At 44.3% G+C, this 15,463-nt stretch overlaps 1 protein-coding gene across 2 annotated transcripts in view; it reads right to left on the bottom strand.

Moving 5' to 3' along the window:
• taok2a (TAO kinase 2a) overlaps positions 1-15,463 on the bottom strand; it is a 38,384-nt gene that overhangs the window by 22,013 nt on the left and 908 nt on the right. The window contains exons 2-14 of one of the 2 annotated variants that reach the window (XM_024011328.3): positions 9,026-9,166; positions 8,812-8,883; positions 7,972-8,073; positions 7,844-7,889; positions 7,585-7,681; positions 5,647-5,760; positions 5,406-5,497; positions 4,972-5,065; positions 4,675-4,756; positions 4,403-4,570; positions 2,445-2,651; positions 2,099-2,227; positions 1,589-1,825 (exon numbers count right to left, since the gene is read on the bottom strand). In XM_024011328.3, the coding sequence (XP_023867096.1) occupies positions 1,589-1,825; positions 2,099-2,227; positions 2,445-2,651; positions 4,403-4,570; positions 4,675-4,756; positions 4,972-5,065; positions 5,406-5,497; positions 5,647-5,760; positions 7,585-7,681; positions 7,844-7,889; positions 7,972-8,073; positions 8,812-8,883; positions 9,026-9,157 (1,572 nt within the window). In that variant the 5' untranslated portion in view covers positions 9,158-9,166. Of the gene's footprint in view, positions 1-1,588; positions 1,826-2,098; positions 2,228-2,444; positions 2,652-4,402; positions 4,571-4,674; positions 4,757-4,971; positions 5,066-5,405; positions 5,498-5,646; positions 5,761-7,584; positions 7,682-7,843; positions 7,890-7,971; positions 8,074-8,296; positions 8,509-8,811; positions 8,884-9,025; positions 9,167-15,463 lie in introns of those variants that run through there. The other variant, XM_024011326.2, reaches the window with a different exon arrangement.

Below are 15,463 nucleotides of genomic sequence, written 5' to 3'. Positions count from 1 at the left end.
CTGTGTGTGTAAGTTGACGATGCAAACAATTTGGAATTTTCAACACATTTCTAATAAAAAGAAGAAGTGATGCAGTAAGTCTCTCCTCAACTCTTAGCCAAGAGACTGGCATGCATAGAATTTATATCAGCCCTCTGATTACAGTGAAGAGCAAGATGTTCCACTCTGTTCTGGGCCAGCACTAGCTCTTTCCTTGCAGAACTTGAACACACGACTGGATAATAATCAAGATTAGACTAAACTAGAGCCTGCTGGACTTGTTTTTGAAATGTGGTCATCAAAAAAGCAGAGCATCTCTTTATTACGGACAGACCACTCCCCATCTTTACAACCATTGAATCTATATGTTTTGACCATGACAGTTTACAATCTAAGGTAACACCAAGTAATTCAACAGCCACACCATTCATTAACAGATTCAGCTGAGGTCTAGAACTTAGGGAATGATTTGTACAAAATACAATGCTCTTAGTTTTAGAGATGTTCAGGACCAGTTTATTACTGGCCACCCATTCCAAAACAGACTGCAACTGTTAAGGGTTTCAGTGACTTCATTAGCTGTGGTTGCTGATGCGTATATGGTTGAATCATCAGCATACATGGACACACATGCTTTGTTTAATGCCAGTGGCAGGTAATTGGTGAAAATAGAAAAGAAAAGAGGGCCTAGAGAGCTGCCCTGCGGTACACCACATTTTAGGTGTTTGACATTAGAGAAGCTCCAATTAAAGAAAACCCTTTGAGTTCTATTAGATAGATTCCCATATCATGGATTCAGAGCGGAGGTTGAAAAGCCATAACACATGTTTTTTTAAACATATTATGGTCAATCATTTCAAAGGCTGCACTGAAATCTAACAGTACAGCTCACACAATCTTATTATCAATTTCTTTCAGTCATTTGTGTCAGTGTAGTACATGTTGAGTACCCTTCTCTATAAGCAAAATAATTGGCAAAATCAAAAGGTTTTGAGATGAAAAAGCCATCTAATTCGATAAAAGATGGGAGTTGAATTTGTCTTTCTGCCCATAACTTCATTTTAAGTACTCCAAGTTTTTTTTCCATCATTCATCTTGGCTTCATAATACAGTTTCTTCTTCTTTGTTGAGTTTAGTCATCGTTTCTTAATTTGCAGTAAGTCAGATGTACAGCCTGACTTATTAGCCACTCCTTTTGCTCCATCTCCTTCACCATTACAGTTGTTCAATTCCTCATTAATCCATGGAGCCTTAACAGTTCTAGCAGGCAGTATCGTAACAGGTCCATGTTTATCAATAATTGGAAGAAGCAATTTCCTAAATTCATCAAGCGCAGCATCTGGATGCTCCTTATTAATCACATTAGACCAACAAAAATGTTTATCTTCATGCAAAATATTTTGTATGATCTCTTATACACTATTTTAGGGCCAGCTTTTGGAACTTTGGCCTTCCTGGATATAGCCACAATATTGGGATGAAGGGAGAAAAATAATCAATTCTGTTCATCTTTCCACAGTACCACTTCCCTACTTCTTGCCCGGTTTGACCCCCCTCTCCTCAAACTCTGGTTCTCCACCCCCTTTCCTCCAGTCCCGCCATCCCTCACCTCCTTCTCCAGTATAGCCTGGTGTTTCTTGCCCAGTTTGTCCCCCTCTCCTCCGAAGGTGTTCCTCTGGTTCTCCAGCTCTTTGTCTAGTCTCAGCTGGTGCTCATCCATCTCAGCCTTCAGCTTGTTCTCCAGGCCCATCAACTGTTTCTGGTGCTGCCTCCTCATCCTCTTATAGCCGGACATCTGCTCCCTCAGCGCTGAGCCCTGCTCGTGCTCCTGGATCTGACGAGTAACCTGGAGAGAGAGAGGGAAGAGAGAGTGGGGAGATAGAAAGGGGAGGAGAGAGAGAGGGAATGTGTCTCAATAGTATCTGACATGTGAGTTTTCGATTGAGCCTTGCTGGAGAGACAGGTGGGCGGGGTTTTCAGTTGTGGGACAGTTCCATTGGATCGCAGGCAAACTCAATCAGGCTCAGGCAAAGTAATAGTAGTTCATAGTAGTATGAGAGAGGGGTTAGGGGTTGTGCTAGTGGTTGGGTCAGAGAGAGGGGTTTGGGGATGTGTTTACCAGGGAGGCCGTGCGGATGGTGGCGAAGTGGTCCCGGTTGCGGTAGTAGGCCCTGCGGCGGGCGGTTGACGAGGGCTGCTGCTGGTCTATCTCTGGCTGGTATGGGTCATCATAGATATTATCCTGACCCTGGGGGAGGGGGACAAGGAGAGAGAATTCAGGAGGAGGGAAGTTTAATTAATGTCCACAAAAAAAACAAATTGCACACACCTGATATACTTACCACATACACACACCACCATCTTCTTCTTTCTCTCTAGCACACACGCACGACACACACACACACACACCTCTCAGACTTACAGTAGGGCGATGTATGATGGAGACTGTGTTCTCTCAGACTTACAGTAGGGCGGTGTATAATGGAGGAGTTGGAGGTGACTGTGTGCTCTCCCTCGGTCATCATGGCCATCTCGTTGCTGTCGTCTGAGCCGTCCGCCAGGCTGTTGACCGAGGAGCTCTGGGAGCTGGCGGAGATGGACATACTGGGCACAGACTGGGAACTCTCCATGCTGCCCACAGTGCCCGTGCGCAACAGGTACTGCTCCACCTCCTGGGTGAGAGGGAGGGGGAAGGAGAGAGGGGGAAAAAGAGAGAGACATTATTACACAGACAGACAGGCAGGCAGAGACAGAAAGTTAACATGAGATACAATGCCTTCAGAAAGTATTCACACCCCTAGACTTTTCCCAAATGTTGTTGTGTTACAGCCTGCATTTAAAAATGTATTACATTGAGATTGTGTCACTGGCCTACACACAATACCCCGTAATGTCAAAGTGGAATTGTTCAGACATTTTTACAAATGAATTAAAAATGAAAAGCTGAAATATCTTGAGTCAATAAGTATTCAACCCCTTTGTCATGGCAAGCCTAAATACATTCAGGAGAACAAATGTGCTTAACAAGTCATAAGTTGCATGGACTCACACTGTGTGCAATAATAATGTTTAACATTATTTTTGAATAACTACCTCATCTCTGTACACACATACAATTACTGAGGTCCCTCAGTCGAGCTGTGAATTTCAAACACAGATTCAACCACCAATACCAAGGAGGTTTTCCAATACTTTGCAAAGAAGGGAACCTATTGGTAGATGGGTAAAAATAAAAAAGCAGACATTGAATATCTCTGAGCACGGTGAAGCTATTAATTACACTTTGGATGGTGTATCAATACACCCAGCCAGTACAAAGATACAGGCGTCTTTCCTAGATCAGTTGCCGGAGAGGGAAAAAAACATTCAGGGATTTCACCATGGGGCCAATGGTGACTTTAAAATAGTTACAGAGTTTAATGGCTGTGATAGGAGAAAACTGAGGATGGATCAACAACATTGTAGTTACTCCACAATACTAACCTAATTGACAGAGTGAGAAGAAGGAAGCCTGTACAGAATACAATATTCAAAGACATACATCCTGTTTGCAATAAGGCACTAAAGTAAAATTGCAAAAAAATGTGGCAAAGAAATTCCAACTTTATGTCCTGCATACAGTGTTATGTTTGGGGTAAATCAAACAACACATCACGGAGTACCACTTCATATTTTCAAGCATGGTGGTGGCTGCATCGTGTTATGGGTATGCTTGTCATCGGCAAAGATGGAGTTTTTTAGGATGCAAAGAAACGGAATAGAGCTAAGCACGGGCAAAATCCTAGAGGAACACCTTGTTCAGTCTGCTTTCCAACAGACACTGGGAGACAAATTCACCTTCCAGTAGGACAATAACCTAAAACACAAGGCCCAACATACACTTGAGTTGCGTACCAAGACCACATTGAATGTTCCTGAGTGGCCTAGTTAGTAGACGTAAATAGGCGTGAAATTCTATGGCAAGACTTGAACATGGCTGTCTAGCAATGTTCAACAACCAACTTCACAGAGCTTGAATAATTTTTTTAAATAATAAATGTGCAAGTAAGTATACAATCCAGGTATGCAAAGCTCTTCGAGACTTACCCAGAAAGACTCATAGTTGTAATCGCTGCCAAAGGTGATTCTAACATGTACCGACTCAGAGGTGTGAATATATTTCTAAAAACATGTTTTCACTTTGTCATTATGGGGCATTGTTGGTAGATGGGGGGGGGAGAAAAAAAAAATATTGAATCCATTTTGAATTCAGGTTGTAACGACAAAATGTGGAATAAGTCAAGTGGTATGAATACTTTCTGAAGGCGCTGTAAGTGAACGACACAGATCTGCCCTAACAAGTGTGCCCCGTACCACCACCTCCCCACCCTACAACCAGAGGAGGTCCATTATGGGCCTTATTAACATGGGGCGGAGCTCCTACCTCCTCCTCCTCGCCTCCCTCTGGGGTGGGTCCGTTGTGCGCTTCGTGGAAGAGGATCTTCTTCATCTTCCTGTACTGAAGGTTGTCCAGCTCCCGCACTGCGTCCTTGGTCCTCGCTATCAGGTCCATCACCGCCGTCAGGGGACGCTCACGACACAGAAACCGGTGCTACAGACGGGGGAAGAAAGGAGGGGGGAGTGAAAAGAGTTAGAGAGAAATTGAGGAAGAGAGGAGGAACGAGGAAGAGGTGTGTGTGTGTGTTGCACTCTTACATTGAGCAACACATCAGAGATAGGCCTGTCCTGTGGAATCTTCTGTAGACAGGAGTCCACAAAGTTACGGAAATAATCAGACCTGCGGCGCGAGAGAGAAGAGAGTTCAGTCAGAGAGGAGACAGAGAAAGAGAGAGAGCTGGTGAGTGAGCGAAAGAGAGCGTTGAGACAGTGATGTACAGGCGAGATCATGAAAAAAGGAGTTCAAGAGTTAAGCAAGAGAGAGGGGGGGAGGTTAGGTGAATGACAGACGGATAAGTGAGTGGAGAGTGTTGCATGAGGGAGAAAGATGCTCACCAGTGATTGGACGCTAGGACGGGGCTCTCGTTCTGCGCGATGTGGTATAAGGCACTCATAGCATTCATATTGAACAGAGGCGGCTTCCTCTCCGCTAAAGGGGGACAAGGAAGAGAGAAAGAGAGAAGGGTACAAAAAGAAGAGGAGCGAGAGATCAATCGAGAGAAGGTGACCAAGTGATAGAGAGAAGGGAGAGAGAGGACGTGTTCGCTAGCAGCCAAAGCAGCTTAGCGCTGAGTCTCTTAAATCCCAGTAACAATGCTGGAACAAACAGACAACAGACTATTACCAACTCCCAGGGGTTAGGGGTTTGGTCAGACCACTCAGACAGTGAGGGCCTGCGGGGTTAAGACGCCGACATATTTCCTGTATTATGCTACATTGTTAGTTTTAACTTCTGAAATCTCTCTCTTGATGTGGTGTGCGATGCCTACCCAGCTCTATACAGGTGATGCCCAGAGACCAGACGTCCACCTTGCCGTCGTACTGACCCTCGTCCATCGCTAGGATCACTTCCGGAGCCATCCTGGAAAAAGAGTGAACCATCCCTTTATAATCAGCCACTGGTGTGTAGGGCAGGGGGTGGGGGAGGATTTGTAGATTCACGGGAGAGGACCAGCAGTACTTTGGCCTTCAAGGAATTGAATAGTCCAGTTTGCATTTCTAGCTCCTCACCAGTAGGGGGTTCCTACAAAGGAGTTGGCGGGGGCAACAATGGAGGCAGAGCCAAAGTCTCCCAGCTTCACCTGGCCAGGCTCTGTCAGGAGGATGTTCCCTGCCTTCACATCCCTGAGAGGAGAGGAGCAATGTTAACACAACATGACCAAAACAATGTTGACACAATGTGACAAAAACAATGTTGACACAATGTGACAAAAACAATGTTAACACAACATGACAAAAACAATGTTGACACAACGGTAACACAATGTTAACGTTGACAGCGCAGAGATAACGACGTTGAACGTATTAATTTAACCCAGGGGTGGGCAAACGTTTTGGCTCGAGGGCCACAGCAGAATTTCAAAAATCAACGGAGGGCCGCACAGATTTTTGGGGGAGCTGATTTGTATGCCAAAATCAATTAGCGGGCCAGAAAAAGGGCAGTTACCATGGATATATATATATATATATATATTTTAAGTTCTGCATACTTTCCATACAATTGTAGACGTTCAAGAGTGGCCTGGAGTGTTTTCTTAACCCATGATCATTTCCACCCCCGAAAAAATATTCATATATAACCCTGATTTGACCATTAACCATGAAAGACCCTTAAGGCTAGACACCTCTTTGCGATCGTGACATACCCTATATAGCATATATGGTATAGAAGAGAATAGGGCCCGGTTTCCCAAAAGTATCTTAAGGCTAAGTTCATCGTTAGAACCTTCGTAGGAGAATCGTTCAAATCGCCAAGCCATCGTTATTAACGTCGTACTTGAAAACACGCTCGGAATCTAACGCCTACCCCGGACCACTAGAACACTAATTGTGTCATTACATGCTTTTTTTGCCCTCCCGAATCCCTTTTTATACAGCAGATCTCCGCTAAAACAGAATCACATGGCTTAACCGTCTATGTGACCACGAAAACTTCAGAACAAAGTTGACCACAAATACAAAGTTGCCCACAAATACAAAGTTGCCCATGTCTTTGCAATTGACACAAACAAGCGACGTATAAAAAGACGCTTTAAAATAAAAACCGAGACATCTGCACAAAGATATAAAACAGTAAGCTATAGGCCCATTTCAATCATATTAAAATACACTGCTCAAAAAAATAAAGGGAACACTTAAACAACACAATGTAACTCCAAGTCAATCACACTTCTGTGAAATCAAACTGTCCACTTAGGAAGCAACACTGATTGACAATAAATTCCACATGCTGTTGTGCAAATGGAATAGACAAAAGGTGTAAATTATAGGCAATTAGCAAGACACCCCCAATAAAGGAGTGGTTCTGCAGGTGGTGACCACAGACCACTTCTCAGTTCCTATGCTTCCTGGCTGATGTTTTGGTCACTTTTGAATGCTGGCGGTGCTTTCACTCTAGTGGTAGCATGAGAGGGAGTCTACAACCCACACAAGTGGCTCAGGTAGTGCAGRTCATCCAGGATGGCACATCAATGCGAGCTGTGGCAAGAAGGTTTGCTGTGTCTGTCAGCGTAGTGTCCAGAGCATGGAGGCGCTACCAGGAGACAGGCCAGTACATCAGGAGACGTGGAGGAGGCCGTAGGAGGGCAACAACCCAGCAGCAGGACCGCTACCTCCGCCTTTGTGCAAGGAGGAGCAGGAGGAGCACTGCCAGAGCCCTGCAAAATGACCTCCAGCAGGCCACAAATGTGCATGTGTCTGCTCAAACGGTCAGAAACAAACTCCATGAGGGTGGTATGAGGGCCCGACGTCCACAGGTGGGGGTTGACGACAGACTAGACTGAAAGACGCAGCATTGAAAACAGTACTGGAATTGAACGGCCAGAATCGCTCTAAGACACTGCACAGTGACAGCACACGGACAACACAGGAGCATGGACCGAGAGACTGTAGTAGTAGTCCCTTTGGATAAAAGAGTCCGCTAAATGGCATATATTTTAATTATATTACCTGTGGATCATGTTGTGGGAGTGAAGATAGGCCAAGCCCAGCAGTGCACCATGGGTAATAGCAGCTATTTCCACCTCCTGTAGTGGCTTCTTGTGAACTACAGAGAGAGAGAAAGAGAGAGAGAGAGAGAAAAAGAGAAAAAGAAAGAGCAAGATGGGGACAGAGAGTCCAGTTATACACAGAGCTTCAAAAACATGCTAAATGCCCTTAAAAACATGACTCAAAACAATCCCTGCAGTTGTTTCCGTGGTGCACTAACCTTCGAGAAGATCGGAGGCGGAGCCTAAACAGTACTCCATCACCAGCTGAGGGAGGGAGGGGGGGAGACAGATTATTAGTAGACACTCAAATAGTGTAACTGGGGGAACACACACTGCTAATACTGACCCATGCTGTGTGTTCTCTGAGGTAGCATCCTCTGTACTCGATGGTGTTGGGATGACGGAGCTTCTGGAGGAACTTCACCTCCTTGATGATATCCTGCCATTTCTGAGGAGAACAAGCGAGAGCAGGGGTTACTACCAAACATCAGGCCATAGGGAATCATGGAAATTAGACTAAAAGTCGATGGTTTAGAGACAAGTCTAAGCCATTCTTGAATAGCCTATGTAAGGGTTCTGACTCTGGTCCTGAGTGTACAGGCATTTGTTCCAGCCAAGCACTAACACATCCGTTTCTATTCATCAACAAGTGTGCGCGCGCGTTCCCTCACCTCGTTGGACTGCTTGCCAGTGTAGGACATCTTCTTGATGGCCACCACCTCGTTGTTGCGCACATCTCGGGCCTGTCGGACACAGCATCGAGAAAGACAGTGACGCACACACACTCCATTCAAACCTTCAAATACTGGAAACAACAAGCGGTTCTGGCTCATACAAACTCTCAAAACACCTCGTCACACACGTTGACAAGGAGAGCAAACACACACACNGAGGTAGCATCCTCTGTACTCGATGGTGTTGGGATGACGGAGCTTCTGGAGGAACTTCACCTCCTTGATGATATCCTGCCATTTCTGAGGAGAACGAGGGAGCAGGGGTTAATACCAAACATCAGGCCACAGGGAATCATGGAAAATAGACAAAAAAGTTGATTGTTTAGGGAAAATTCTAATCCATTCTTGAAAAGCCTATGTAAGGATCCTGAGTGTGCAGGCTTTTGTTCCAGCCAAGCACTAACACATCCGTTTCTATTCATCAACTTAAGTGTGCGCACGCATTGGCRCACCTCGTTGGACTGCTTGCCGGTGTAGGACATCTTCTTGATGGCCACCACCTCGTTGTTGCGCACATCTCGGGCCTGTCGGACACAGCATCGAGAAGGACAGACACACTTCATACAAACTCTCAAAACACCTTGTTACACACTTTGATAAGGAGAGCGAACACACACACTTTCTTAATCAAAACTCTCCCCTCCCCCTAATATAAGGTCCCCTTACGAAGTAGACGGCCCCGAAACTGCCATGGCCGATCTCTCGGAGGTCAGCGAAAAGCTTCTCGGGGTCATCTCTGTAGAAGAGCTCAGCCACATCCGGGTCCTTTAGATTGCCCGCCCGCACACTCGAGGGCATAGCCAGGGCCTGGTGGACAGAGGGAGATAATTCGGTGGGAATGAGAGACGGGACAAGGGCGATAGAGGTAGAGGAACCAGAGAGAGAAAGGGTGTGGAGAAGAGTGGATAGAGAAGAAGAGAAAGGTGGAAATGGTGGGGAAAGAAAGTGAGCGGGACAGAACAGAGATTAGAAGGGTAGGGGAATAGAGGAAGTGGTAGAGCGAGAGAGTTTAGGAGAAAAGAGTTAGAGTATAGGTGAATAGAGGAAGAGGTAGAGAGAGTGTAGGAGAAAAGAGGAAAAGAGTCTAGGTGAACAGAGGAAGAGGTAGAGAGAGTGTAGGAGAAAAGAGGTAGAGAGTGCAGGGGAATAGAGAAGCGGTAGAGAGTAGGGCTGGGTGATATGGCCAAAATATCACATGGTATTTTTCACGGTATTTTATGTTTTTGATTAAGAAAAGTTCTACATTTGCTTTATGACTAGTGCGTGACCCTAGGGTGGCAACACAAACTCAGCAAAAAAAGAAACGTCCTCTCACTGTCAACTGCGTTTATTTTCAGCAAACTTAACAGGTGTAAATATTTGTATGAACATAACAAGATTCAACAACCGACAAACTGAACAGGTTCCACAAACATGTGACTAACAGAAATTAAATAAACGTGTCCCTGAACAAAGGGGGGGGGGGTCAAGATCAAAAGTAACAGTCAGTATCCGGTGTGGCCACCAGCTGCATTAAGTACTGCAGTGCATCTCCTACTCATGGACTGCACCAGATTTGCCAGTTCTTGCTGTGAGATGTTACCCCACTCTTCCACCAAGGCACCTGCAAGTTCCCGGACATTTCATGGGGGGAATGGCCCTAGCCCTCACCCTCCGATCCAACAGGTCCCAGACGTGCTCAATGGGACTGAGATCCAGGCTCTTTGCTGGCCTTGGCAGAACACTGACATTCCTGTCTTGCAGGAAATCACACACAGAACGAGCATTATGGCTGGTGGCATGCTAGAGGGTCATGTCAGGATGAGCCTGCAGGAAGGGTACCACATGAGGGAGGAGGATGTCTTCCCTGTTACGCACAGCGTTGAGATTGCCTGCAATGACAACAAGCTCAGTCCGATGATGCTGTGACACACTGCCCCAGACCATGATGGACCATCCACCTCCAAAATCGATCCCGCTCCAGAGTACAGGCCTCGGTGTAACGCTCATTCCTTCGGCGATAAACGCGAATCTGACCATCACCCCTGGTGAGACTTTTGCCAGTCCTGTCTGGTCCAGCGACGGTGGGTTTGTGCCCATAGGCGACGCTGTTGCCGGTAATGTCTGGTGAGGACCTGCTTTACAACAGGCCTACAAGCCCTCAGTCCAGCCTCTCTCAGCCTATTACAGACAGTCTGAGCAATGATGGAGGGATTTGTGCATTCCTGGTAACTCGGGCAGATGTTGTTGCCATCCTGTACCTGTCCCGCAGGTGTGATGTTCGGATGTACCGATCCTGTGCAGGTGTTGTTACACGTGGTCTGCCACCGCAAGGATTATAAGCTGTCCGTCCTGTCTCCCTGTAGCGCTGTCTTAGGTGTCTCACAGTTCGGACATTGCATTTATTGCCCTGGCCACATCTGCAGCACCTTGCAGCATGCCTAAGGCACATTCACACAGATGAACAGGGACATCTTTCTTTTGGTGTTTTTCCAGAGTCAGTAGAAAGGCCTCTTTAGTGTCTTAAGTTTCCATAACTGTGACCTTAATTGCCTACCGTCTGTAAGCTGTTTGTGTCTTAACGACGGTTCCACAGGTGCATGTTCATTAATTGTTTATGGTTCATTGAACAAGCATGAGAAACAGCGTTTAAACACTTTACAATGAAGATCTGTGAAGTTCAGATCTTTACGAATTATCTTTGAAAGACAGGATCCTGAAAATGGGACGTTTCTTTTTTTTGCTGAGTTTATATTGAAAATTATTTCAATGGGTCTTTCTCCATTCTGATTGTTTTATACTGTTCAACTCAACTTCACCCTAAAATAATTGCCTGCATTTCCATCAATTTCTGCATTTCCTGCAATCATCTGAGATCATTTCAACACTGCCACGATATGGGCAAAAATACTAGGCCTTATTTTTAACCAAATGTTGCAATTGCATGACAACGAATGAAAATGCCACGGACGAGTTATTGTGACAGGGTAGGAAACAATGTGATGTTCTGTGTTTCCTAGGGGACCCTATTGGCTACATTAAATCTTTATTCATATAGCCAACATATTCATGCTTCGCCTATTCCTCTTTGATTTAGAAGATACTGTTGCACAAACATGCTGATTTAAGCCTCTACCAGTACTGGTATCAGGCTGTATTAGCCAGCTACGTTTGCTCTGACTCAGTACTTTTATTAGCTAGCCAACTAACTAGCGATTATCATTAGTGGCTAACACGATTTAGCTTAATTAACTTGCTAAGAAAATACAAACTAGCTGTTTGCAGACGTAAGAAACACACTAATATTGCAATTATAGAACGCATGTGGATTTATATTAAGATCAAAGTGGAAACATCGTTGTCATCAACATTGTTGCATGTGCTGCATTGACCATGCAGACTGAACAAACGTGTCTCGTGGTCAAGCAACAACAAATGTGCTCCTTGAGTGACCGGGTGGGACTAGGTTTGTGTGGAAAGCGGCATGGAGAGAGAGCGGAGAGGGATGACTCAAGTAGCGGAGTTCTGACTTTGTGCCTGTGTTATCTAGTGGAAATCGCTCTGTCATTTCCTTGATGCTAAAATTACACACATCTAAAATCGATGAGAAATATTTCCAACACCAGAAAATATATATATATATTTTTTTGTTTACAGCTGTTTGAAGCTGGTGGACCAACACCGAAAGTAAAAGGCTCAAGCCTAGATAAAACAGCCACAAATTCATTACAGCTTTCCCATTTTGACTCTCGGCTTGAGAAATCATTAGGCCTATATCACAGTCAATCACAACACTGACAGGTAAGTAATACTGTGATACACTGTCATTCCACGATTACTGCGTGGACATAGGCTAGTGCTTTTGCTGTTCGTTAGGCCTACTCATCTCGTTGGCTGATGAAAAGTAAATGTGGAATTAGATAAGAACGCTCAATTCTTCTACATTGTAGAATAATAAGACATTAAAACTATGAAATAACACATATGGAATATTGTAGTAACTAAAGAAGTGTTACACAAACCAAAACATATTTCAGATTATTCAAAGTAGCCACCCTTTGCCTTGATGACAGCTTTGCACACGCTTGGCATTCTCTCAACCAGCTTCATGAGGTAGTCACCTGGAATGCATTTCAATTAACAGGTGTGCCTTGTTAAAAGTTAATTTGTGGAATTTCTTTCCTTCTTAATGTGTTTGCGCCAATCAGTTGTGTTGTGACAAGGTAGGGGTGGTATACAGAAGATAGCCCTATTTCGTAAAAGACCAAGTCCATATTATGGCAAGAATAGCTCAAATAAGCAAAGAGAAACGTACTTTAAGACATGAAGGTCAGTCAATCAGGAAAATATCAAGAACTTTGAAAGTTTCAAGTGCAGTTGCAAAAACCAACAAGCGCTATGATGAAACTGCCTCTCATGAGGACCGCCACAGGAAAGGAAGACCCAGAGTACCTCTGCTGCAGAGGTTAAGTTCATTAGTTACCTGCACCTCAGATTGCAGCCCAAATAAATGCTTCACAGAGTTCAAGTAACAGACACATCTCAACATAAACTGTTCAGAAGAGATTGTATGAATCAGGCCTTCATCGTCAAATTGCTGCAAAGAAACAATTACTAAAGGACACCAATGAGAAGAAGAGACTTGCTTGGGCCAAGAGACACAAACAATGGACATTAGACTGGTGAAAATGTGTCCGTTGGTCTGATGAGTCCAAATGTGAGATTTTTGGTTCCAATCGCTGCGTCTTTGTGAGACGCAGAGTAGGCGAACGGATGACCTCCGCATGTGTGGTTCCCACCGTGAAGCATGGAGGAGGTGTGATGGTGCTTTGCTGGTGACACTGTCAGTGATTTATTTAGAATTCCTATCTGGTTTGCGATTAGTGGGACTATAATTAGATTTTTTTAACAGGATAATGATCCGAAACACAGCTCCAGGCTGTGTAAGGGCTATTTGACCAAGAAGGAGAGTGATGGAGTCCTGCATCAGATGACCTGGCCTCCACAATCACCCGACCTCAACCCAATTGAGATGGTTTGGGATGAGTTGGACCGCAGAGAGAAGGAAAAGCAGCCAACAAGTGCTCAGCATATGTGGGTACTCATTCAAGACTGTTGGAAAAGCATTCCAGGTGAAGCTGGTTGAGAGAATGCCAAGAGTGTGGGAAGCTATCATCAAGGCAAAGAGTGGCTACTTTGATGAATGTAAAATATATTTTGATTTGTTTAACACTTTTTTGGTTACTACATGATTCCATGTGTGTTATTTCATAGTGTTGTCTTCACTATTATTCTACAATGTAGAAAATAGTAAAAATAAAGAAAAACCATTGAGTATGTGTGTCCATACTTTTGACTGGTACTGTGTATTTTTAAAACAAATAAAATAGTTTGACAACCATGTTTGTAAGCTTTTCCAGTGATGAATACATGGATGTCTCATGGTATGGTGGGGTATGCAAAATGGGTCAACTTTGAGCACCTTTATCTCCTGAATGTTTTGGCATTCAGGTCCAAAAAGACACTTTCTGACCAAGTCTTCCACAGGCAAACATGTATAGAAAGTTTGGTTTAAAACCAAAGGGATGCTGTCAAAAAGTGATTGAATTCAAGTGGATTTACCTGGCACCTATATTTCCCATTAATTCAAGATTGATGTCTGGCCTGCAGATATCTAATAGTTTGCAAATAGGCTACATTATATGGTGTGGAATATCATGACATGCAGCCTAACCACCTGACTAATGTAGATTTTGGTGGTGAACTATCCCGATAAAAACAGCCAAGTCCCTATTCAAACACTCTTCAAATGCATCCTCCTTCCTCCCTCGAAATAGTCACTGATCTCACATGGTTGTACAGGTGCGAGCATGGCCTTCCATCGTGATGATTTCTCCAGTCATGTCATGCAAGATCAGTGATTAGCCTATTTCAAGGAATAAAGAAAGGAAGGATGCCTAAGTCTAGGTCGGTTTTGAGTGTGACCGCTGGAGAGGAACTAGCAGAGCTAACGTAACCAGCTCCAGTGATTCAGTCTGGAGTGAATGCATCAAGACATCGCCTTAGGGCCCCCACTGGGCTTTGGATGCACTCTTTAAATCAACCCTTTGAAATAATGTGTTCGCAAGACAATTGTTTGTGTTAGCATGCAAGAGTGTGTGTAGGGGGGGGGTGGGGGGGTGGAAAGGACATAACATGTCTGTACATTATATGGACTTCATGGTCTTTATAGAAATCCAGTGAACCAAACCCATGACTTTAGGGTCAAATATTCAATATGCTCTGTTACAAAGTAACAGTCTATCGGTGCTCAATTCGAGACTCATGTTAGCACAGAAGACCTTCATCTTGATCTAGTTAACTGCGATATCATCAGTGGCTAAACAGCATATCACCGATAGGTGTTGTCAAGCAATAAACACCAGGGAGTTATTGCAGCTGATGTGAATTGATGGCCTATATTGTTGGTTTGAAATTGATCCAATTCTCCAACGTTACACTAATTTCCATTCCCTATTTTTCCTCGTTTTGTTCCAGTATGCATTCACCCTTTTTACAGTGTGATGTGAATCATAGTAAAGTAGGTAGCTAGTAGCTTAACTGTGGGTAAATTAACGTGGGGGCCTGTGCATTCAACTAAGGGAATTGCTCATTCATTTTCATTTATTTAACCTTTCCAAAGAACAAATTCTTATTTACAACGACGGCATTCGAACAGTGGGTTAACTGCCTTATTAAGGGGCAGAATGACACGTTTACCTTGTCAGCTTGGGGATTCGATCTAGCAACCTTTCTGGCCCAATGCTCTAACCACTAGGCTACCTGCCGCCCCAACATGATCTGACTGATCTAGCCTTGTAGCAAGACTAACTAATTCTGGAAGAAAGGACTTGGATCGTGGAATGCTTGGCTACAATAAAACCAGTGTGTGTCATTCATTCTATTTCTATGTCGTCATGCCATGTAATGAGTCTTGTGTGACAGACGGGTTTCGAACCCTGGTCTCGCCCTAGGTTGAAGATGGGATATATTTTCAACTAGGACCTAGGCTAAAGTTAGGTCTTGCCTCGCCATGCATGGGTCTCACTCACTTTTAACTTTGTTAACTACACGTTTACAAGTATG

This window comes from Salvelinus sp. IW2-2015, linkage group LG20, assembly GCF_002910315.2.
Source record: "Salvelinus sp. IW2-2015 linkage group LG20, ASM291031v2, whole genome shotgun sequence".
Taxonomy (NCBI): domain Eukaryota; kingdom Metazoa; phylum Chordata; class Actinopteri; order Salmoniformes; family Salmonidae; genus Salvelinus; species Salvelinus sp. IW2-2015.
The sequence above is the reverse complement of the archived record's forward strand: the minus strand, read 5'-3'. Positions and strand labels throughout refer to the sequence as shown.